Raw genomic sequence first — 25027 nt, forward strand, 5'->3', positions numbered from 1 at the left:
CAGTGGATTAACAACTGTTATTGCTTCGCAGTCACTGATACTATAAATCAAAAGCCCTGTAAAATGCTGGAGACAAACATTTTAAAGCTTGGCTCAGCAGAGTCTCCTGTAGCCGGCAGGAAGAGAGCACAGCAGCCTGCACCCTGCTGCTGCCACAGGACTGCGTGGACTCAGGTGACTTGTAGCTGGTCTGTGCTTCTGTGGGGGGCCTTGGCTGTCTTTGCAGACTGCTGGTTTGTTGATGCTTGAGGCATTTCGGACCGAGTACTGTGGTGAGTTTGCAGGCTTGAGCTTGCCCTGAACCACATGGTTTGAAGATGGGCGCCTGGGCAAAGACAACAACGCGGGCCGCGCCGCGCAGCGCGGAGCGTTTCCRCGGGTGCAGGCGCTGCCGCCTCCTCCGGTGATGCCGGGTGGGGGCCGAGCCGGCCCCGACCCCCCGGGCCGCCTCCCCCGCGGCCCGGGGCGGCTCCGGCCCGCGCTGCCCCGCGCTCCGCCCCGGCGCGGAGCCCTCCCCTCCGCCCTGCCCCGCGCTCCCCTGCCCGCCCCTGGGGCTCGGCGGCCGCGCTGCAGCCAGGCGAGTGCGCGGGCGCGGGGCCGGCGGGGGCGCGGGCTGCCCTGGGGCCGGGGGGCTCCCTCTCGCTGGCCGGGTTTCTTGGGGTCCCGCTCGTGCAGCAGGTAGCGCGGGCAGCGTCCGCGCCGCCGGGCTGGCCCCGTGCGCCGTGTTCCCGAGGGAGGCAGCGCGGCCGTCCCGGCGCCTCGCCCTGGGCCGGTTCCCGCGGCGCGGCGGCCCCGCGCAGCGCCCGCAGCACCTGGGGCGCGGGGACCCGCCCGATCCGCGAGGCTTCTGCGCGGAGCGGGGCGCGGGAGCCGCCGCGGCGCCGCGCGGAGGAGCGGCCGGCTCCGAGCACCGCGCGGGCGCAGCGCGACCTTTGGCTGCCGCTGCTCCCGCCGCGTCCCTCCGGCTGCCGGGTGATTTACCAGCGCTTGGTTGGTTCCCCTGCGGCCACAGTGTCCCCGCGCGTGGACTGCAGGCCAGGGCAGCTTCCCTGTGGGCACAGTGGTAAATAACAGCGAGAGATTTAGTAAACACGTTGTGAGCCCTTCGCTGGGCTCGAGCAGCGGGAGCGCGAGACAAAGCACAAGTTCTCGCGGTTTAAACTACTGCCTTTGGGATTAGCTAAGCTCCCTTTGCTTCCCAAGTCCCTGCTCCCAAATGTGGGGTGCAGAGCCTGCGTTCTTGTCTCGTGGCTTGGGCGGGCGGCTGCGGCAGGTCCCCACGTGCCCTCCTAAGACCTCGGGTCTGCTGGAGACCGAGGCAGTGTCTCCTCTGAGGAACATCCACCCTGCCCTGCTGGACTTGCCCTTCTCTAATGCATAGAGTTTGGAATGGGTTAAAATGCAGGAAAAAAATGTATCTGTAACATGTTTCAAAATAAGCCTCTTTCCAGCAAGGTTTTCTTTTAAATGACAGTATTCTAGAATCTGCTGCTAACCAACATGCTTTTCCCTCCATACCTGTAGGATTRTCATTGGTTTGTGTTTTAAAACCATTTAAAAAATCTCATTCCTGTCTGTCTCTTCTCAGTTTCTCAAATGGTATTTAAGCCACTARCTGTGAGAAAGTGTGTTGGTTTACATTTCCTTTTTAATTGAAAAGTTGCTGTTTTTCTAATTACTTGTGATAACTTAATGCGCTTACTGTCATTTAAGTGCTAATACTGAGCTCTCCTGGCTCGCCATAGCTGTGCAGTATCAACGTGCTTTTTTCTCAGTGTTAATTCAGCAGAGATATTCAAAACCTATGCCATATGCATGGTGTTTATGGGGCACAGCTGTAAAATGCTGTTTTTTCTCACCCTTTTGCAATGAGGGACAGTAAAAGGGGAAAGAGTTAAACAGTCTGAAAGGAAAGCCCTATCYGATGGGTGGCTTTGTTGGTAGAGGTGCCGTTTGCCATGAACTTGGTGCAAAGGAGCCAGGATGCTGTGTGGAGCCTTGGTTTTAAAAAAAGAAAAGGTGAAGTCCTCTGAAGTATCCTATTGAAGGGCAGCTAACATCAGCTTGCCTGGGTTTTCATTAGGTGAGTGGTTTTGTGCTCTGTGGTGCTAACATTTAATTGCCCACAGCTGAAAGCTGCAGCGTGGGTGCTCTGTGTTAAAATGGTGCTTGTGTAAAACCTTAACGTTTTCAGCTCAGTTCAGCAGATGAATCTGCTAATTTTCTACTTTCTTTTGTTCTTGTTCTGTGTTTCCTGTTGCTTTATTTCCAAATCACAGGGTTGAGGCACTGGTTACCGAATCCTTCATTCCTTCTACARCTGCTAACCTGGGACTTTACCACCAAGGATTCTGGTGTCTCTTTCAAAACTTCTGCCAGCAAATCACATTTTATTTCAGATTGGCTTGTGTTTCTGCATAGCCTMCAGCATCTTACAAGCAGGATAATACTGTATTCATATCTATTAAGCTGCTGAGTTAAGGCAGATCCCACGTGTGTGTTCATAGGGTGCTGCCTTTGCAACCTCTTTGCTCCAGGGGTTAATTGCTCCTMACTTGCACTGCAGAACAAGGCTTGTTCTCTGGCCTGGGCCGGGCCTATCCTAAAACCCGGAGCGCAACCCCGACGCGTGAGCCCGGAAGCAGCTGGCCCTCCTCAAACTGTGTCACAGGAGGAAGTTGCAAAACTTACTCTTTGCTATTCTTCTTTCCGACTCAGAGTGGGACAAATCTCCACCTGGTAAAGCTCTTTTCTAGGGTTAGAACCACTGCTTGGGCTGTCCGGCCGCRTCCTTAGTCTGCTACCTGCGCTGGATATTTAGCAAAAACAGCCTTTTAACCAAAACCACCTTATTCTGGGATTGCTTTTTGAGTGTGTGTTGAGGGGAGAGTAATACATCTGTGTCTTGGAAACTGCCTGTGAAAGAGAGTGATTCCAGAGTGATTCCCAGATTTTCCTCCTCCTTCCCAAACTAACAAGTGATAATGGGWTTGGTTGAGGATTTAGGGTGCCTGGGAGAGGAGGGATGTTGAGGTAGCATGAGGAGGTGCAGAATGAGCACTGCCCTCCATCTAGCACAACAGGAGAAAGCAGAATTCCTGAGGTCTATTTGGGGCGATATTACTGACCTCAGAAAATGTTCTTGTAACTGTTTCTTTTTAAGTGCCATAAATCTATCATTTCCTATGTGAAAAACAGGTCAAATCTTTGTCTGCAGGGAGGTGGGGCAGGTAATTTAGTACATGCAGGTCTTGCCATGAGTTGCCTTTTCAGGTGGTGATACTGACTCATTCTGCATTGGGCATGCTGCAATAAGGAACTAAAATCAGTTACACCAGTTTTAGCACTGAAAAGCTAAAACCCGGTATTCAGCATGTGTAAAGAATGGATTTATAACAGGAAGYGATCTCGTTTCCTCTGGTGGATGGAGAGAGGGGACTGTGTCTGTAGAGATTAATCTTGACTGTCTTCTAACCCCCGAGCTGTTGTGACCGCCGCTGTGCACCGAGGCGCCGCGGGCCCCTCGCGTCAGCTCCTATTTGTCGGGCGATGAGGCGCAGGGAGGGAGGGTTTCCAGCTTCCACATCCAGCCCTTTCCCAGGTGTGGATGCCAAGAGCTGACCATGGACAGAGAAGGGAGTCTTCATGTTTTGAGAATATGTAAAGATCCCCAAAGGGATGAAGTTGTTTGCTGTCGTGCTTAGGGCTCATGATGTCTCCYGTGGGAGAGGAGTGAGGTGTGTGTGCTTGCTCAGGGCGCTGCAAGAGCTGGCGCTCCTGCCATGGGTGCCTGCGGGTGGGCAGAAGGGCACCTTTGATGTGTGTATGTGCTTGTACATGTTAACATGAAAATGCAAAGGTAGGGATTTATTTCCTTGTCTGACACATTACGACTGCTGGAACGGCACTCAGGACAAACTTGCTTGGYGTTTCTCATCTGCAGCATCTAACAAATCCTTGTTTCCTTTTGTAACRCTCTGCCTCTTCAGGGCAGTACTGTTACAGCCTGTGCCAAAGGATCAGAAACACCTTCCTACCTAAATAAGTGGAAAACATTTTTATATTTTATTAAAATTTCTTTATCCATACAAAGTTCCAGTTTACTGGCAGAAACCAACATTGATTTTCACCTTACTTTTAAACAACTCGAAAACTCACCTTTGTGGCTGTTAAAATGTTGTAGCATTAAAACTCCGGCCTCGGAGATTCCCGGGGTCCRTATGAATTCACACGGACGCCACTGCTCTCGTTGCAGGCGGTGCCTCTCCTTCCCTGGCAGCGGAGGCTCCTGAAGGATGTCGGCGCTGGGGGTGGCGGGCGCCTGCTGCCGCCTGCGGCCCCGCGGGCGGCCGTCGAGCTCCCGGGGCCTGCACGCGGCCGCCCGGCGCGCTGCCAAGGAGCACTACGAGGTGCTGGTGCTGGGCGGAGGCACCGGCGGCATCAGCATGAGCGCCCGCATGAAGAGGAGGGTCGGGGCAGCGAACGTGGCCGTGGTTGAGCCGAGTGAGGTAAACCTCATTGGGTGTAAGTGTGAGAAGTGTTTTGCCTGCCGGTTTGATCTGACCTTGTATGATTTTAACTGTGGAGAGGAAGCCACTTGCTAGTCTTCAATGGCTTCTTGTGAAATTTGTTACTCCATCTTAAAGATGCATCTGTCCAGCTTTATCCTGGTGATTTATGTACATTCTTTCATTAAGAATAAAATGTTTGGAGCAAATTGCTTCCTATTTCAAGTTCYTTCATCTTAACTTAAACGGTTCTTAAAAGTCCATTTAAACATTTCTTCCAGACTCATTACTATCAGCCCCTGTGGACCCTGGTAGGTGCTGGTGCAAAGCGACTGGCAGCTTCTGCGCGCCCGACGGAGCAAGTTATGCCCCAAGGTGTCGAGTGGATCAAGTGCCGAGTTGCGAGGTTGGATCCAGATAAGAACTGTGTTTGGCTGGAGAATAATACAAAGGTAGTCATGTTAGAGAATTGTTTTTCTGAATCTGTTGTTCAGTGTCATGAGTTGTCTGTCAACTTGCTGCAGGTCCCCATGGAGCTCTCTGATGGGGAGAGGCTGGGAAATTCACTTACTCCTAWGGAAAGTACTTGATCCTAAGAACTGCTTATAATCAAAATTGTTGTGGATAGATAGATTGGAATAACATCAACTCATGATATTGTCATCATAGTGTGTTTCTCAGTATAGTGACCACAACTGAAAAAGTAGAATAGTTTGCTCCAAATGCTTTGTTTCATGTGTAGCAAAGATGGTGTGTATAACTCTTAATGCAGTTAATATTGTAACAAATTATTACAGGCTTAACTTTACTAATGCTCCCTACATCCCTTTCCCCTGTGACTGTTAAATGTTCTCAAAAAAAAACCTAAAATATTCTTTTTCCTTACATAACAGATATCCTACAAGTATCTGATAATTGCCCTTGGGATCAGTCTGCATTATGAAAAGGTATTTGGTTACAGTAATCATGTTTTTATGAGTTTTAATGACATCACATGCCCTCATGAGTCACTTACAGTAAATGGCTTCTTGGCACACTTTCCTACTGTGAGAAGCTGGACACTAGTACAAACTAAAGAGCCAGAAGACAGTCCAAGGAATGTAGCATGCCTCTCCATAGGTCTGGCTGTAGTAATCCAAATGACTCTTGGGGGACTCTTTTACGATGACTATTTAGTCCCCATGGCAAGAGGGGCTGATGGAGCAACAGGCTAAACCTGGAACCCAATGCAGCCTCCAGCAGTGACATGGGGAGAGCAGTGTTGGTGGCTGCAGTCCAAGGCATCTCCTGGATAAGCAGAGATGAGGAAAATATCGCAGTTGGAAGAACCTGCTGTGCTGAGTGATTTGCCGTTTTCTTCACCACCTTTCCCAAAGGAGCCAGCTGCATTATTTAAACAGCTGTATTTAAGTAGGTCCTGGGCCCTTTCCTATCCATTAGGTTTCTTGTACACATTTTTTCAGTGGCACTCAAAGGAAAATGTTAATATGGCTGTATTGAAGCAAAAGTTACCTTAGCAATACATAGGAGGAGAAAAGCACAAAGTATGTTTGAGTGATTTGACCCTAGTGGTTTAATCTGACCAGAATAAGTGAACTTTAATTTACTTTCTCAGATCATAACTCTGTATTTGATACATGAGAACAAAATTCTTGCCACCTGTATTTTAAAACCTTATTTTTCTTTTCTTAGATCAAAGGCTTGCCTGAGGGTTTTCATCACCCTAAAATTGGTTCCAATTATTCAGTTCACACAGTAGAGAAAACGTGGAGAGCCTTGCAAGATTTCAAGGAAGGAAATGCCATCTTCACTTTTCCAAACACTCCAGTGAAATGTGCAGGGGCTCCTCAGAAAATCATGTATTTATCAGAGGCCTACTGGAGGAAAGTAAGTATTTTATTGTCTCTGCCAATGCTTGTTCCCAAAGCTGCAAAGAGACTTATTTTGAAGAGTTTATACTTTATTTAAAATAAATGACAATCACACAAATGTGACTCAAGATTTTAAATCAAAGTGACTGAATTATTATTTATATTATCTACATACACTAAATAAAGCTATTGTACATAAATATTTAGCCCATATTTAATATGGGAGAAACTTGTAGCATTCAGGGTCAATAAGGAATGAACTGTTTACCCTACTACCTSTGAGCCACAGAGCCAGCATTGTTCTCAGCACAGCTTAATGCTTTAGGAGGTGCATGCAAGTCCCAGTGGGGACATTAAGTTGTCCTTGTTACTCCATGTAGTGAGTGCAGAACTTTTGCTGCTGCCTGTCCTTACACTGGTCTGCCAAGGGCTGTGCTGGACCTGTGTGGTGCTCGGTCCCTGCCGGGCTGCTGAACACTTGTGTCCCGCTCTGTATGTGCCTGGGTGCTGTGAGCTCTCTGTGGGCAACGATCTGAGGAACGGGCACAACTGCAGGTCGTGGAGAGCAGTGCGATTCTGAGCAAACACTTACCTGCGTGTGGGAAGATCGCTTGGGCAGTTGCAGACACCTCCTCTCACAAGCACTTCTTGCCTCTATTGCACTGCAGATCAGCTTGTCTAGCTTCTAACATGAACTGAAACACCTGCATTTCCAGTGTTCTGCTATTAACGCTTTATTTCATAGTTGAAGTGCACTAATAGCTTTACTGGCTCTTCAGTAGCTTGGCACAGTTCTCAGTTCGTGATGCTCTGCTAGCTTACCTCACCTTCTGGTCAGGAAAAGGCTAATCTGATGTTTCTTATCTTTCTTTGCAGACAGGAAAACGATCCAAAGCGAACATAATGTTCAATACTTCACTTGGCGTCATTTTTGGTGTCAAGAAGTATGCTGATGCATTGCTGGAAATAATAAAGGAGAGGAATATTACTGTTAACTATAGGCGCAACCTCATTGAAGTTCGAGCAGACAAGCAGGAAGCTGTGTTTGAGAACTTGGACAAACCAGGAGTCACTGAAGTTCATCAGGTTAGGAGTTTTCAGACCTCCAATCTCATCCTATTTCTTTTCCTTATGTATACTGAAACATAACAACCACATTGTAATAACAATATATATTGCTCCATTATAGATGTTATTTTCCTCCTTGGCAAATGTCAGTCTCTAATTTCAGCTGAAGAGTCAAAAGCTAGGAACTCAAGTGGAAAAGAGAGAGAGAGAGAAATATGCACATTTCATAAGCTCTACACAGAGTTCTGTGTATCTTGTGAATATAACTGAGGAATATCTCAAGATAAGGTTCATATTAATGAAGAATTCTGCAAGGGTGAATGCCAATTCTGAGAAAAACGATTTTTTCCACTCTATATGCTGATAGAAGCAAAAAAACACCCAGACAAAAACACCTCTTCACAGTGTTCTTGTTGCCTTTTGACAGCACAGGTACTATTTGTTTTCTGATAAACAGTTGGTTTTTATTTTCATGAACCTTTATTTTCTGTCTAGTATGGAATACTGCATGTCACTCCCCCAATGGGGCCACCTGATGTGCTCATCAACAGCCCTGTCTCGGATGAGGCTGGCTGGGTAGATGTAGATACGCAAACTCTACAACATAAGAAGTATCCTAATGTATTTGGTATTGGAGACTGCACCAACCTTCCAACATCAAAAACAGCAGCAGCTATAGGTAAAGTGGTGTGTGTGTGAGGGGGTGTATAATGTAAAAGGTGGGAGTGGCAGAATGCTGCTTTTAAACCAGGCAGATGAAATATTATTTAGTTTGTTACTCTGGGGTCTAGATGTCAACTCTTTCCATCTTTCAAAAAGGTTTAGGTCTCCTGAACCCGCTTACAGTTACTGAGGTGCCAGGACAGTGACACTGTTAACCCACAGTTACAATGCTCTTCTGCATGACTCACATTTGAGCTAGTTATAGTTTCTCTGTGTGCAGAATTGCATAAAGTGAATGTAATATTCCTGTGTTCCTTCATTATTTACTACAAATTTTCTGCTGTATCTTAGAAGCTCACATGTGTATGTCAGCTAGCTGATAAGTCTCTTCTGAAGAATCACATGTTCTGTACTTGTTGCCTCAGGATCCAGTATAAAAGCACTACAAGCATGTTGTACCAGAACTAAAAAGCAATATAAAACATAAGGCTAAACATGCATGTGCATGCATACAGAAAGACCATAGACTGTTTGTTGTGATACTGTTGTCACTCAAAGTATATTGAGTTCTGGGGTATTGAGCTCTTCTAGCAAATGAGGCTGGAGTGCTTCCCTTGCAGTGGTAAAAAATGTAACAAACAAAGAAAACTCGAGTGCTCAGCTTTTTGGAAGACTGAGCAAGCATACTTTGGCATAGCAAAACTCTTGCTAAAACTATATAGCTCAGATTTTGTTAAGCCTTTGCATGATGGAAACAAAGCCAAAGGATTATTCCAATATGGAATTTTCCGTATGTGATTCTTACCTGGGATTGTAAAATTCACAAGCATCTTTGAAATAAAAGTACAGTTACAGTTGACTTAGCAACACACCCAGCTATTATTATTTGCTCTAGTGCTGACAATAACTACAATAATTTTGCTTGAAGCAAACCTTAATTCGATTGTTTTTATCTCTTGTGTAGCTGCCCAGTCTGGAGTGCTCGATAAAACTATTTCCATGGTAATGAAGAACCAGTTACCAACTAAAAAGGTACCTAGAGATCTTCTCTTAGAAAAAGTTAGCTAGAGTATTTTCTCTCCTCTATGGGGAGGAGAGTCTTGCTAAGCAAGAAATTAAAGCAATGTAAAGCAAACAGAAGGGGCTTTGTTTGAGGACTGTGGGTGCTGAAGAACTGGCTAAGTATTGTACGTCATAATGGTCATTTAGTGGCGTAACTCCCTTTCTTAATGCTGTCTTTAATAATACTATCAATCTAATGTATTGATTTTGGAGTTCTCTGCCAATTTAAACATGTACCCTTTTCCATAAAGGAGGGCTGATAAGGCTGGAATTTTCAATAATACAAGTGACTTTTATTCAGAGCAAAACTGTTGATTAAGTACTATACTCCATTCTTTGAGGAAAAGATTGCAAATTTTACACATCTACACTGCGTTTGTCTTTCCTCCCCTGTACAGAACCATACCAGCTGAGGCGGAGCTAAGTGGAAGCAGCTGTTCTGCCAGTGACTAAGAATAATTTCTATCATTTTTATGTACAACTTCTGACTTAGTTTTGCTGAGGATACTAACCTGAACATTACAGCCCATACTGTTGTGATCCTCTTAGTTGTTATGACTATATTCAAAATTCTGCTTATATGCTGTTAAAATCCAACACCAACTCCTAGTTAACTAGTCACCTAATCTGCTGGATACAAGAATGCCTGGTAATTGAGACAAACCCTTCCTGTTCTAGATCAATACTAATACTGACAGTGCTGCTAAACAAATGCACAAGCTGCATTTGACAGTGTTTTGATATTATGGCTATTTTGCTTCACTGACTTAGCAGCCTACCCAAGCGTGCTAGTATTAATACACATTTCTTCCCCTCATTTTAGGGGTATACTGATGTGGAAACCTTCTAAAAACTGGCTTTGAACTATACATGCTAATCAYGTAGCCTGCAATATTTCAGCCTGTGGACTTTACTTAGAATGAGATGGGTTTTGCTTTATTGCAGTACGATGGCTATACTTCCTGCCCGCTGGTCACCGGCTACAACAAGGTCATTCTGGCAGAGTTTGACTACGCCGCGCAGCCCCTGGAGACGTTTCCCATTGACCAGGGCAAGGAGAGGGTGACCATGTACCACATGAAAGCTGATGTGATGCCTCTGCTCTACTGGAATGGGTTACTCAAGTAAGTCTGGGCAGGTAGAGCTGCTGTGGTCATTGATAGAGAGCAGAGCCAGATACAGATCTCTGCTCTGGCTTGAAACTTGTTAGAAAAGCAGCAGTTGGTAGATCTAGTTTAGGGTACACTGCATGGATGCTCTTAGTCCTGGGCTTCTTCAGGATCTTAGGGCCTCTCCACATAGAAAGGGGTTGGGGAAGGAGTGAGATTGGGGCTGACTTAAACCCAAGGGCTGCCTCTGCCTCCTTCGCAAGAGCAGACCTGAAGCACAAATTGTTCTACACAACCTTCTGCCCGCCCCTGCCCTGGCACTATGGGCACCTCTAACCAGCTGCAACTTTCTGCTTTTCTAGGGGCTACTGGGGAGGACCAGCTCCTTTCAGGAAAATGATGCACCTGGGCTTGAAGTAAGTGGTGGCTCTAGATGTGAGGCACCCCATTTGAAGAAAAACAACTGGGTGCTGAGTGGATCAGTACCTATCTTCCCTCTGGGCCTCCTTTTGAGGTAACGGWTTTTTTGTGGGTTTTTTTAAAAAATGATGGCTTAAGCCTTGCTCTTTTCTCACTGTTCTTCTACATAGATCACTGCCTTAACATGCTTTCAGAGGCGCAGGGGCCTTTGAAGAAAAGTAAGCTTGCCTAAAGCTTGAGGACACTACTTAAAATCTTGTGTCGCAATCATTCAACTTAAATGTGTGGTGTTATGTAACTCCACATATCCCTGACTAAATGATGTAGTCCGGTTGTAATCAGTGTGCACTGGATTTAAATAAATGTCAGTGAAGTGGTTTGAACAGTCTTGTTCTTTCATTCCTAAGATGACTTAAGTTGCACATAAAAGTAATGCTAGTCTCAAGCACAAATTAAGACAACATGCGAGGAGGGGAAATGTTCTTTAATTATGACCTTCTTTAACTGAGTTTCAAGGGAAGATTGAACAAGAGTTAAGAGTCTTCACAGAAGCTGGAACTTTAGCGGTGGTCAGGTACACATCKTGGAGCAAACAGGAAGCTTCTTCAACCACAAGAATCGAGAGCAGCTTATTTCTAAACAAAAAACATAAGCATTTCTAAGTTACAGCTTTATGCTTTTCACCTCAGCCTTTAGAAGGGCTATGTATTCACTTAAAATTAAATCACTACCTTTGAGGTGAAGTGATAAGGATCAACATGTACCTGCATGTTAAGTAGTTCTTCAATCTTGTTCTGAATCTGTCCATACACCTCATTAAACAGTTCCTCCTTGGACTTTGTTCCATTCAAGTGCACTTGAAATAGGAATGTTAAAAAAAAAAAAAAAAAAAGGCAAGCTTCAGTCCCTCTCATTTGACCAGAATGTTTATGCCAGTTTGGAAAAGCACTCTCTCATAAAGCAGCTGCGTAACAGTGCTATTGTCAGTAAAAACTTACCCACATCAACTCCAAGATCTTCCATTATCTTCCTGTGCTTTACATACATAGGCCAGACATGGCCATCAAACAATCCAGGTGGATCTGGTACAGTGTAGTTTCTTGAACTGCATTAAGACAGCATCGTACGTAAGTAGCCTAATTGCAGTTTTTATTACAGTGTACATAAAGCACACTGCTTCTCTACTCACTAGCCAAACTAGCTTAACTATTCTGAGTTTAACCTGTTTCATTTGCATTCAAGAACACTACGTGTGCAACAATATAGCCAAGTCTGAAACCACAGGATAGATGGAGATGTAAAAGTCACTATCATGGCAAAGTGAGAAAGCTGTTCAAAGAGCTTTGCTGAATTTGAACATTAGTCTGAAGTACACAAGAGTGTGGCAGAGCACCTTGGGGTTTGTTCTGTGAAGGAGGCTACAACTCAACACAGCAGCTACCTCTGGGTTTATCCTCTCATCTTGAAGGACTTCTAAAAGAAAACTCTAAGTCTTGAACTGAGTAAGGTAGTACTGGCTTAGCAGAGGTGCTTTTTAAAGATGAACTTACCTTCTTCTCCTTTTACATTCTTCATAGGGAATGGAAAGGAAGTATCGGTGGTGGAAAACATCGATCAGTGGCCTAAAAGAGCAGGTATTTTAAGTGGTTATAGCTAGTGTAGCTGATTAGTAGTAAGAAATAGAAAAGCTCCATCTGTTTCCTATACTTAAGGTTATCCTCAGACTTGTGACACAAACTCACCACTAGCCTCTATCTGATGCTAACTACTGCTTGAGAACAGGATGTTTTATTCCCTTGAAGGCTAATCTAAGCTATGTAAAAAATATAAACATATAGAATTTCATGKTTTTTTTTTTTCCATGAAATACAGTATTTACCTGTAGGTGTAAAGCAGGAAGCCTTCAACAATAAGAATGTGGATGGTATCATCTCCTCCCTCTTTGTCTTGTGAGATTGGGGCATCCAGGGTGTTATTGATCCCATGAGAGCGTTCAAACTTGACGGGGTTTTTTATCCAAGCATTTATGGTGCTCATCATTGCTTCCATGTCCAGTGCACTAATCACTAAGGCACAACACACAGCCACCAGTAAACAGTAATTAAGAATTTGAATCAGTACAAAAAGTATTTGTATTAATATTAGAATCACTATGAAAAAAAATTATAGTCAGGATGTGGAGAGCTAAGGTTTGATAGCTCTGTGACAACAGCTTACCGTCATACTGCTTAAACCCATCTTCAACTTCTATTTCATCCTGAGGCTGAAACGAGCAGAGAGCAGCGGGGTGAGCGCGGCTCCCCGGAGCCCGCGGCCCCCGCGCTCCGCTYGGCGGGGCGGCCGCTCGGCGGCAGCGCGGCGGGTCTGGCGGGCGCTCACCTTGAAGAAGTCGTCCTGGTGCACCACGCTGCAGCTGGGCAGGGCCTGCGTGAGCTTGCGGGTGAGCGTGGTCTTGCCGCCGTTCGTCACCCTGCGGCGACAGCGGCCGAGACGGGGGCGTCGCGTGCGGCCCCCCGGCACTGCGGGAGGCCCCGCGCCCGCCCGCCCGCCCGCCGCGCCTCTCACCCGCCGATGCCGATGATGATGTTCATGGCGCGGGCGGCGGCCGCCCGGCCCGGCCGCTACAGCCTGTGCCTGACGGGAGCGGGGGGACCCGGCGCCGCCGGTGCCGACCGCCCGCGGCGGGAGCCGGGAGGAGGAGGGAGAAGAGAGGGGAGAAGCCCAACGTCAACTGCCGGGCAGCGCCATGGCGGGCGAGCAGCAGCAGCCGAGCGGGTCCGCGCCGCACCACAGCGCTCCGCAAAGGGAAGCGCCCGCCCGCCGCGTGCGGCTTCCCTCGCGCTCCCGCGCGCCTATTGGGCGGCGGCCGCGACGCCGCAGCCAATGGCGCGCGCGYCCTGCTGCCGTCGGACGTCCATTGGGCTGGGAGCACTGGCCCGGCTCCCGATAGGCTGGAGTGTTGGCCTCTCGGCGGTGCCCATTGGCTACGGCGCCAGGGTGGCGGGGCGGCTGCGCCAATGACAGCGTGGCGCTCGCTGAGGGGGAGAGGGGGAACCCGCGGCGCTGTGAGGAGGCGCCGCGCGGAGGCCCCGTGCGGGCCCCGCGGCCCCGGCCCGGAGCGGCGCCGCCGCCACCTCCGCGCGAGGAGRGGAGGCCCCGCGGGGCCGCGCCGGAGCGGGGAGAGGCAGAGGGGGCCGCGCCGGCCCGACGGAGCGGCTGAGGCCTTTCTCTGTTGTGTGGAAGTAAAACTCGTGCTCACAGCAAATTTTAAACATTTTTWAGATTTAAAAAAACTTAAACTCCATAATTTGTCAGTTCTGTGTATTCACAGCACCCATGTTCGGCAGCCTCCCGCTTGATTCTCATCCCCTCTCGATTCCCGCTCACTGTCTGCAGGGGAGGCCTGAGTGAGGGCCCAGTTGATCTCTCCAGTGGCTATTTTTATCTTGCAGGCAGAATATTTAATTAGAACATGTAATTTTTGGGGGGAGGGAGGAGGTGGCAGCTTTTTTTAGACTTGTGACTGTTTGTTTCCACTTTGCTGCCCAGAGCTTTTTTGTTTGTTTTTTTTTAAATGTCTGCCTACCCTCTAAAAGAAGCTTCAAAATGCCTGTGACTGCACCCAAATCCCCTAGTTTAACACTACCAGCACACCTAGATTAGCAGAGGTCTCACGTAAAAGGCTGTTTTCAGGTTTCTGTGAGGCCGAGGACTCCACAAGACCCGTGTACAGCCAGGTCACTTGATGGTGTGAGGTGGTTTGAGGACTACAACCTAAASGGAGTTTGTAGCGTAGCGGCATCGCTGCAGTCAGGCTGTAGCCTCCGAGCTCTTGAGCTCGCTGTATGGCAGGCTTCTGCTGGTCAGCTCCGAGTTTCTTGGAAAGTTTTGGTAGTTTTGTCGCAATTCTTAATATTTTAGTGGTGGGAAACCTCTACTGTACTGTGCAGGTGTTGTTTTCAAAGCTAATATTTGATTTGGAGAGTGGAACATGCAACTGCTGCAGTGTTCCACGAGTGTGAACATGCAACGGTTAACCGCAAATTTAAAGTACAGTATAGCGATTTTTTGAGGGAAGCAACAAGGTTGAAAACATGTTTCCCTCACATCAGCTCAAAAGGGCCAAATTTGGGGGAATSAAAATGCAACAGCCAGGAGAGGCAGGAGTGACCCCGGCTCACGAGGCCAGTGAGGATGGGGTAGCGAGGAGCTGCCTCGAGGCAGTGACACACAGTAGCTTCATCCACGTTGTCTTCATCGCCCAGGGTCAAGGGGTGGCCGTGAGCAGAGCCCACGGCCGCTTGCGACGGAGGGACGCGGCTCTGCAGGTCTGTACGTTACCGACAGGATCACCGACATCGGGCAGCACGTCGGGCTCCGTCACATTCAGCTACACCCTCCGAGAGCTCTCGGTGCTTCCCGGGCGCCGCTGCGCCCCGCGGGCAGAGCGGAGTGCGTGCTAGCCGCTGCCCTGGCCCTTTGTGTGGGKACAAACAGCCGCCAGCAACAACAGCACATTGTCCTGCATGCCAGCAGTGACAAAACGTTGTTTTTCCCTCCTCGCTCGCTCTTGCCCTGGGCTCTCACTAGCCCTGCGCCAGCCTGGCCTCACGAGACGCAGCTGACACGACGTGGTGAGCCCAAGCCCCTCGGAGGGGAGCAAGGGGCTGCCCGCAGCCACGGCAGCTTTGGGGGAAGCTTCTGTGACCCACGCGGGGGAAGGACGAGGCGGCCAGAGAGCTGCTGGTGCCACCCGCAGCGCTGCCGCAGGCGCGTGGACGCGAGCCACAAGCGGAGCCCGCGCTGCGCGGGCTGCGCTGCCGCACCGCTTCCGCGCCAGGCTACAGCGCTATTTTGGGCTCCGGCTCTGCCTTTTTGTGCTCGGCACCTGTGGGGAGGCATCAAGCGTGCTGCAGGACAGGCCGTGGCGCAGGGAGCCGCGCGGGATCGCGCCCCAGCAGCCGCCGCCGCGGAGCCGAGTGGCCGCCCCAGCCTGGCCTCACGCCAGCCCCCAGGGCAGGCGCCCCCCACCACAGCTAACACACAGGTTAGTTCAGCACTGGGAAACTCGCTTCATGTGTCAGCAGCTCCGCACGCCACGGGGGGATGGTCCTCTGCAGTGACACATTTTCTTGCTTTTAAGGAAAATCTTCATTTCTGCACTATCTYTGTGATATGAAACAAACCAGAGAGGTGCAGTTAAAGGGAAAGGCAGGTGGGAGCTGAGGCACCCACTGCTCCCCTTCTTGCTGCCCTTCCCTGAGGCAGCCACAGAGCAGAGGCCTCTGCAAGAGGATGAAATGCAGTGAAAAGAGCAAGTTTTGCAGGTAACAGGGTGTACTAAAACCACCCCAGACAGATGACACCTTCTGCATTAATAACATAGCATGGCGGCACCTAAAGATAAAGTGGGGGGAATAAGGTAAATGCTATGAAATAAAAATGGTAGAGCAGAAATACAACCTACCTGTGTAAGAAAGCTACAAAGGTGAAAGAGCTTAACATGCTGATTGCCTAATTGGGGGCTAGTTATCTAACTGGGGGCTAATTACCTAATTGGGGATGATATAAGAGATGTTTGTGATAAGGCAACTCATGCTGTTTGTAAAGGTTGCAGGGTGGCTTCAGAAAGGCTGAATTTATAAGGCTAGAACTTCTGTTAATGTGTAAGTTTTCTTAGAAAAGTATTTCCTGTAAGTTGAAATACTATTGTGATGACCTGAGGTATGTATCAGCAGGAAAAGGTACTCTAGAGCCCTGATGTTGGTATAAAGAGTGGTATAAAATAAAAGTTGGCTAAAGTTGTTTTTTTTGTGTGTGTGTATATACTTTGATATGCTTAGAGCTTCCTATCTTGTTTAAATATTGTTGAAGTTTTTATTGCTCAATAACTCACGATGCTCTTGTTTAGTGTGTTTTGGCGTACTTTGACTAACAATCTCTGCAGGTGTACTTGTGATGTGCCTGCTGTGATCTTCACCTGTGGCTCTACACCAGCAACTCCTTGCTGAGCTCTCCCTAGGAGTTTCCTCTTGCTCCTTGTGCCGCTGTCAAGTTGAGAGCAGTGCTTAGCCAGGCCGGGTGATCCCCAGGGAAACACGATGACCGAGTTCCTGGTCTGCTTTAGCTGGTGCAACGGCGAGCCACCCCAGCCGGTGGGTAGATGCACAGTTCTCTGTTATCACATTTCTAATTTCTTTCTGTTATGCATAAAATTCTTTGCCCTGTTGCTTTGCACTGAGGAAAGCAAAAGCTACAGGGGGACCTGTTRCACCATGTTTAAAGCATGTGTGTCTTACCATAAATTACTGCCCTGTGAGTGTCTGTAGCTCGTAGGCATGTTGTGTGAGAGCTGACTTTTCCAATCTTTAAGGCTTTAATAAAAATGAGTTAGATACTTACTGTGAGCAGCCTGAAAGCTCAGTCCTGTTGCTATGAGTCAGGCCAGCAGAGATTAGTCTCTTTAGCCAGAGCTATTTGCTTCTGCCTGATGAAAGCAACTTCCTCTTCCCTGGATAGAAACAGGGATACCTTCTTTCTTGCAGAAGAGGCGCCGGAGACTGGACCGGGATATGATAGGAGAGCCCATGAACTTTGTGCACACGGCGCATGTTGGGGCAGGAGAGATGAACAGTGGCTTTTCATCTGTAAGTGTGCATGACTTGTTACTGAGCAGAGATTTGTCCTTGTATCACAAGCAACTGCTAAAATAATAAACACTTAGAGGGGAAAACACCTCCTTTTCCCAGTCCTGTACTAGAAAAGTGTCAGAAGAGAATAACTTGTGTTGTGAGCTCTGTGTCTGTGATGCTGTGCATCTGATGGAGGCACTGACTTGCCCAGCATTTTTATGTGTGACAAGGAACTTCTAGACAAAGATTTGGTGGAAACACTTCATAGCAGATAAAGTTATTGTATCAGCCATTTCATGCACCAGTTTAGAATGAGACTTAAAAAGTGTTTAGCTCATTTCTTACCACTACTATTGGGACCTAGTGCTGTGAGCACATGGTTCATCTGCTTCTTCAGGCTGATATCTTTAATTGCTTTGACAACAAGATTTTATAAGGTGCCTGTCTGCATTTTTTTCTTCTCTAGGCTGTATCAATTCAGGACCACATGAAGTCCAAAGGTGGCTACACAAATGGTACTTCTGCAACTGTTCAGGTGTAGAAAACTGAGAAGGTTAAATTTCCTCTGCCTTATGAGAACTCCCCTGGACTGTGCTTTCATATTACCTAGAACATCCTATGAAGTAGAGAGGGAGTACTTGAATTAAAAGTAGGTCAGTACAAGCTTTGGCTTTCCTTGCTCAAGAAGTTCTGAATAAGTTGCTGYAAATTGTTTTTAAAAATAGTTTGATGTGGTGGTATTTCAATAACACCTGTGTTGTCTCACTGGAGGTCTTCCTGACTTTCCAGCTGTGTCCTCAAAACCCAGCTTATCTTGTAGGGTGGGAAGTACAAATTGCCTGGACTTTAAACTCTTCCCTCAAGAAATAGAACGTGATTTAACTGCAAGGTATCACTGTTGGCACTTCCTACACAGGCTAAATTGAATATCTAAGTAGGATCTCGTAGCCTTATCTTTAGAGCTATTTTTTRAATGCCTTACTGTCTAATGCATTGGTATATGGAGCTGTCCTTTGATATTTCTTCATGACTTTCTAATAGGAATTAACTCTAACATGGTGTAGTTAGAAGCTTCATTGGGCTCCTGAAACACAGCTGTCTTATTGTAAAACCTCTGCAACTAAAAGTCCAGGTTTTGCACATGAACCCTTTTTAAAATGAGGCTCAAAATACAGTATTTCTTTTAATTACTGGGCTGCTTCCCTTCCATCACTCTGGTGTAGCTGATGTGTTATTAAATTTGTTATTGTAATATCTATTTGCTAATGTGAAGTGGAGCTACAATATTCACAGCTGCATAGTAATTTTGCATGGATGTTTCTAAGCTTTAAACTTAAAGATCATTCTACTTATCTTTTAACAGTAGCTACACAAGACTTCTAGGGAGGTCTCATTTGTGTTTGGGACTCTGTAATTTCAAGACTGCTTTCTTTAAGTAAAATCTTATGTATGTTTTTATATTCTATGGTTTAATAAAATGTATGGCTTAATGGATATAGTCATGTGTAGGGCAGAAGTTGAAAGAACACTGAAAACTTGCAGGGGGTCATTAAACAAACTCCTGCAGAGTTCCRGCATTTTATGTATGTGAGTACTTAGCCGTACTAGACTTATCACTCTACTCGTATTGGACTTTCTATTAAAAAGACTGTAATGACTACTCTAGATCACCCAATCACTGAAAATTATTACCCAGCTCAAAATTATGATCCCATCTAAAAATAGAGGAAATGTGCTTGCTGTCACAGGACTAGCTTAAATAAGCATTTGAATTCCTGCCAAAACATCAYGGTAATGCTGCAAGTCAGAGGCACTGTCCCCTTCTTGCTGTAGGCATAAGATCAGCTATTAATTTTTCTTTCCTTTGATTATCTATCTTCCGAAAAAAAATCTATCCAACAGATCACTTATCACCCAAAGAACAAAATCATATTTGTTACTTATAAATCTAGCCTGTTCTATTGAATATTAAGTTGTTTCTTCTGCATATATGGAGTGATTTTGAAGTATAAGAGCCAGTACAGAGGTTTTTTCCAAAAGTGTTTTTCCCCCTCCCTACCCATGTTTCCTCTTTAAAGGCCAAAGAGGAAGAGAGGGAATGTTATTTCTGTAATAGCAACAGGTTGTCATTACATTTGGCAACCACATAAAACAGARATCTAATCTCTATGTCTTGCTGGATCCTTACCCTTGGAATACCATACTGTATTTTAAATACACTTTTAAATTAATGCAAGTTAGCTGTATGTCTAGCTCTTAAAATCATCTTTGATAATTCTGCTCCTCTGCTAACCTCAGGCTTATGCCAAGAAGCTATTTAAGGTGTTAACTCCAAACTAGTTAATTCCTGCAGACAGCTAGCATCTAATGACCAAGCTGTTTTAAAAAATAAATGTTAATTAATCTGCCACTGGGTTCATGTGGTCATTGGTTTGTGCCTGCCCTGAAAGCAGAGCACCATTAACTAGTATGACAGCTGTGGTGAAAATGGGTTGCACTTCCTTTGTACTGTAGGAAAACAGACTCATTGGGGTTACTACTTCCTAAAGACCTGTTCAGTCAATTTAAAATTAGTGTTTTGTGCATGAGTTAAAAATCAATTGGGTGATTTTATCAGTTCTTCTCTTTAGGATTCCTTCCACAGAGAATTTTGTTACTAAACCRTCTTTATTCTCTTTTTTTTAGGAAAAAACTTGTTCTCAGTCCATAAACCAAGCAGAAATATCTGGTCTAAAATAATTTTATCAGTATTCCCTGGGACCATAGTTAAGTGCTCTGAATAGTCTTTACTAAAGGAAATACTTTGCATTAAAGAAGTTATTCTTAAAATCTAAACAAATATAAAAGCATGTCTTGAGAATTCAGTAATTCTCTTTGTGTAACTGCAGACTTTCTCAACCTATGATCTGTCATGTAACTGGCTCATGTAAACCTATCTAGATGATAATAAATCTGCTAAAATATCCTTTCACTTTTCTCATATTATAAAAATCTGGATGCTTTGCACTGAAACCTCATTGGTTGGGTGGATCAGTGTGGCTTGAAACTCCTGCACAAATGCAGTTATCCACTAGAGAGCACAATTTTCCTTTAGGTCTCTCCTGTACAATTTAGGTCTCTTCTGTACAATTTATTCAAGTGTGTGTGGGGAGGCATCTTTTATATAAAAACTGGACTGAAATACAGGAAAGGAGACCAAGGACGTGACCTTTCTACCTACAGTGTAGTCTCTTGTCTTTATATTGGTACAATAGGGAAATGAAATGTTACTGCTCTGACCTCATGGCATTTGCTGTTCTTTTTTGTAGTCAGAAATGAAATTACTTAATGGCAGAGCAGGGCCCAAGCCTTTCCTGTGGAGTCTGGCAGCAATTCAGCACCGAGTCTTCTTGCCCTTTGAAAAGAGGGTGCAATGGACAATGTTTGAATAAACAGCTACATCTTGTCCCTTGCTAGCCTTCATGCCAGGCTTAACCACGCTCTCATAGTGCTGTGTAGASTTGCAGCATTAGCCAGGCTAGCTATTTAGGGGGAAGAATGAAAAAGCCAATATCTCTTTTCCAGTTTGATAGCTCCTTTACTGTTTATGGGGGCTTTGTAACTGTTGAAGGGAGTTTTGCTGTGCTCCGTGTTACCTTGCAGGCCCTGTGTGCTGTGCTGTCCTTGTAGGGCCTTGGCCTGCTGCCTCATGCTTGTGACTTCTGCTCTCCACAGGTAAAAGCTCTGAGATTAATCAGTGTTCTTATTCTTGCTGTGCCCCTAGGAATAAACCGAACTGGGCAGTGCTAAACCCTCTGGAGGTGTCCTTATGAAATTCTTTGTATTACTAAATAGTATGGAAAAATCAACTCTCTCATCTGAAGGTGGCAGCTCTTGATTGTCTTTGGCCGTACTTTGATATCAGTACGGTGACACTGCTGTAATTTTAGTAGTTGAGGATTAGAATATTCTTGTCTGCCTTTTGTAATCTCTGTGGGGAGGTGAGTTTGGAGGAGAAAACTGTTTGAGGGGTCACAAAAGGACTTTCCCTGCAGAGTAGGTTTCTGTAAGGCTCGCAGATGTTCTGCAGTCCTGCAGATGTGGCTGTTTAGGCATCTTGCGTAGATGTTTCAAGCATTGTGTTATGAAATCACTCTGGAAATGGTAGAGGTAATGGAGGAATAAGAGGTAAGTGTGACCTCCCAGCCTGCTTGGCCATTTACCCTGAAGACAGCAAACTCTTCAATGCGTTTGGCTTACATAAAGGGGTACTGAGGGTGATTCTCACTTGCAGTAGCTACCAGATCGTATTTCCATTTTCTAACTTCTCAGAGAGGGTTTTCCGTGCTGGGTTTTGTAAGGTGGTTGCATTATGCACCACARGGTTAACACTAAAGGTGTGGAGTCYTGAAATTAAGTTTGTTGCTTCATTTGAGTAGTGATTGGCTTCAGGGYAGAAAACAGAATAACCATAAATGGAGTGGAATGTCTTTAGAAAAGCAGGGCTGCTGGGGATAAATCTTTTTTTACATATATATATATATATACACACTTATAAAGGTGTTGAGACTTGCACTTCAGCTCCTTTGGTTCAAAATAGCACTCTTACTATAAAGCTTTACGTGTTAACAGATGGACTGGATCAACAGGMGGTTTGGATGCAAAGGAGCAGTTAGTGACTGAGGCTTGAAACTTAAAGCGAGAGATGATCCCCTCTCCCCTGGGGTACCAGGCAGCTAAGGAGGAGCTCTGTGGAGCTGGGCCTTGGGCTTCTGCAGGCAAACTGCCTTTGCTTTATATGTGGTAACTGGTCTAGTATGCAGAGCAGGAGTCACTCGTATCAGTGATTTTCCTGTTGGTAGATGCCTAGTTAAAATACATGTGAAGTCCCCTGATTGACTGCATTTAGTGCCTCGCCAGGAGAGCTCTTTCCACAACAGAGCCTGTTCTAGGTGTTGAGTTATTTGGACCTATTGCCAGATGCAGCTTTGAGCCCTTCTTTGCTTTCCTACATGACACACAAACTCTGCTTGCTGTGACACAATCCTTTTTGCTGTAGGAAAGGTGGTGAGAGAGGCCTACAGGTCTCCTGGGAGCTATGGGAAAATGGGGGGTGTGATTGGAGCAGCTTTGGGCCCTGGGGAGAGGCACTGTGACGCATGTTCAGCCCCGCGAGGAGCTTGCAGGGGACAGAACATGTGCAAGTTGGTAAGTTTGATTCCTGCAGTGCATGTGTTGGTGGCACCAACATGGAAAATGCTGGCAAAATGTGCAGAAGTGGTATATTGAGGAAACTGGGCACTTAGGTGCATAATTAAGCTGGGACTTTGTACCCTTCTGTTTAATGAAATGCAGGTTCCCAAAGTAATTTTAAGGGATACTGGTATCTCTCAGAGCTGTCCGCAGAAAACRTGGAGACACCCAGGAGTTCGCGGGGTTGGAGGCTGGTGCTAATCAATGCCAAGTTGTAGATGTTGTCAGTGCTGAGGCCTCTTGTGCCCAACAACATCTCCATGARATGCAAAGCAGATAAAAGTTAGAGGCAATACAAGGTACTAGTCAACAAAATCACAGCTTGATACCCAAAAATAGTCCAAAAGTGAGGAAGTCCTCTTAGCTTCAGTGCAGTTTCAAGGAGAGTAGTGGCAGATGTGCAGAAACGCCAGCTTTGGGCTCTGGGTCATCTGTTGAGGCTGTTATGGTAAATTGTTAGTGAAACCAAGGCCACAAAGCTGCATTCAGTGAGACATTTGACTATTATATATTATTAAAACAATGTAAATGGCGGGAAGAAGAGTCTCTTTATATGTTATTGTTGTATTACAAAGTGTTCAAACTGGACAAAAACAAGGTTATTACTGAGGGCAGACTTTSATTCAGGAAAACAAATTGAATTATCTTAGATTCTAACTTTAAGATTCTGAAAAATATAGCTGCTTAATTGGCATAAATAAGATGCATTTAATATTATATAGGTATTTATCTTTAGTAGTATGGAAGGAAATAATTCTTTTTAGCTGGAACTAGTATAATTTTTGTGGCATTTTAGAGGTTAGAACTGGCCTCAAATCCACATTTAAACTCCTGGGAGAGAAACTAGTGTGTTTTTAAAGCCTGCAAAAGTAAATGGCTAATTTCCAGTTCTTCATCAAAGAAGTGGAGAAATGTTTGAATACAGTATACTATATAACTATATATATAACTATAGGATATAATTATATACTATATAGAGTTATACTGTTATAATAGTATTTTTACATGCATCTCTTTTGCTGGGCTTAAGACATGTTCCTTTTACAGAGCTTATCTGCAATGAGTCCAAAGGTGAATGAAAACTATACTGATAACTAGTAATGAACCTCTCTTCACTGAGCTGTCTCAAATTAGGGATTTGTAAATCAGGCAAAATGATCACACTTAAGATTTAAATCTATTTCTAAAACCCGTAATCTAAAACATGTAAGTTTGAAAGTTCAGTCTCAACATGTGCCAAAGCTGCATACTAATAGAGAAAGTAATGGGCTTTTAAATGCAGTTATCTGTGTTTATGCTCTCAATCTCTACCATCAGGAAATACTAAAACCCAGGGCAGTCCTTTTGAGGGCGTGATACAAGCTTGGGAATGTTAATTCAAAGCTGAGGTTTACAGTCCGTTGCCACTGGCTGCCAATGTGACCTTGCTGCACGCTGGTGTGTGACGAAGGCSTTGAGCACATTCCCTCTCCGCTAGTTCAAACACTGTGTTTGTGAATGTCGGTGAATTGGCCGTTCTCCTGCCACTGCCCACTATCCAGCCACCTAAATTGTCTCTTCTCTGCCTGAATTGACGTGAATTGGTTTCCAGGTACGGCTGTTAGTACATGGGAGGTATTCGCTAGGTGTGCGTTTCTGTGAGTAAATCATTCATGCGCCCGAGTCTCCGTTGGATCATTCTCTTGCTGGGAGAGTGTCCCGTGTGAGTCACGCAGTGGGACGCAGAGCGCCCCGTCCTCATTTGTCACGTGGGAACCCCTCGTTTCGCACGGGAACAGCGCGTTTCCACAACGCAGCTCCCCGGCTCACCTGAATCGAGGGCTTTCGCACCRCTGCTCTGCTGCCTAGTTCCAGGCTGCACCTCCAAGGCTGTGAAAATGAGGCGCTGAAAGAGAGGGTGTCTAGGGCAGGGTCCATTTTCCTGGTTTCAGGCCTTTTCTGTTTGTTTTGTGCTATCTGCTTTATTCTGCCCTATAACTCTGCCTTCTACTGAATTTTTTGGAAATATATTTACATTCAGTATTTGAGCCAGTATTTTCTCACTTCTTAGAAATTAACACAATTTTTTTCTTCTCTGATGGAAATAATTATAGTGGTACAAAATTATAGTGGTACAAAAAGGATGGAATCACTGGTGTAGATTTTATTATGTTGCACTGATTATGGGTAAAAAGTATATTCCATTCTGCCCCCTAAAAAGCAATTTCAGATTCAAAGCTGGACAAAAAAAAAAGTTTTTACGTCTTTTAGGTCTTAAAATAATTCCTTAGACTCTAAAAGGTTTTATAAGTTATTTTATTTTGATCYGCAATTGCAAATATCATCCAGGATTTTTCTTCCTTATAGTCTCAACCTTCAGCACTATATATTTTTATTCTGGGTTACAAAGCCAACAGTAAAAAAAAAAAAAAATAGGGACTATAAGCTGCCAACAGAGATTACCACAGAAACTCGCACTGATG

General features: G+C 45.6%; 3 protein-coding genes across 6 annotated transcripts; 2 read left to right on the forward strand and 1 right to left on the reverse strand.

Moving 5' to 3' along the window:
* Positions 1-4295: 4295 nt before the first annotated feature.
* Positions 4296-11072, forward strand: SQOR (sulfide quinone oxidoreductase). Its single transcript, XM_026045816.1, has 9 exons — positions 4296-4508; positions 4790-4960; positions 5402-5455; positions 6201-6395; positions 7256-7465; positions 7943-8126; positions 9075-9142; positions 10118-10296; positions 10644-11072. Exons 1-9 carry the CDS (start codon positions 4296-4298, stop codon positions 10699-10701), a joined length of 1332 nt encoding a protein of 443 aa, XP_025901601.1. The 3' UTR covers positions 10702-11072.
* A 106-nt stretch (positions 11073-11178) lies between these two features.
* On the reverse strand, positions 11179-13508 carry LOC112952808 (nicotinamide riboside kinase 2-like). Its single transcript, XM_026045736.1, has 8 exons — positions 13267-13508; positions 13081-13171; positions 12919-12964; positions 12581-12767; positions 12252-12323; positions 11700-11806; positions 11466-11557; positions 11179-11336 (listed from the first exon to the last, which is right to left on the reverse strand). Exons 1-8 carry the CDS (start codon positions 13290-13292, stop codon positions 11331-11333), a joined length of 627 nt encoding a protein of 208 aa, XP_025901521.1. The 5' UTR covers positions 13293-13508; the 3' UTR covers positions 11179-11330.
* A 2185-nt stretch (positions 13509-15693) lies between these two features.
* LOC112952830 (CDC42 small effector protein 2-B-like) lies at positions 15694-20254 on the forward strand. Of its 4 annotated transcripts, XR_003250475.1 has the most exons (5): positions 16301-16367; positions 16649-16856; positions 17247-17348; positions 17800-17986; positions 20019-20254. XR_003250475.1 is itself a non-coding variant. In XM_026045765.1 (4 exons), exons 2-4 carry the CDS (start codon positions 16803-16805, stop codon positions 17872-17874), a joined length of 231 nt encoding a protein of 76 aa, XP_025901550.1. In that variant the 5' UTR covers positions 15694-15748; positions 16649-16802; the 3' UTR covers positions 17875-20088. The 4 variants fall into 4 exon arrangements, 3 of the variants coding, with proteins under 3 accessions (XP_025901550.1, XP_025901549.1, XP_025901551.1); XM_026045765.1 differs by lacking the exon at positions 16301-16367 and adding an exon at positions 15694-15748 and having other exon boundaries at positions 17800-20088; XM_026045764.1 differs by having other exon boundaries at positions 17800-20088.
* Positions 20255-25027: the final 4773 nt, after the last annotated feature.

The sequence above is a fragment of the Nothoprocta perdicaria genome, unplaced genomic scaffold, assembly GCF_003342845.1.
Source record: "Nothoprocta perdicaria isolate Ctin4 unplaced genomic scaffold, notPer1 scaffold_41, whole genome shotgun sequence".
Classification (NCBI taxonomy): Eukaryota; Metazoa; Chordata; class Aves; order Tinamiformes; family Tinamidae; genus Nothoprocta; species Nothoprocta perdicaria.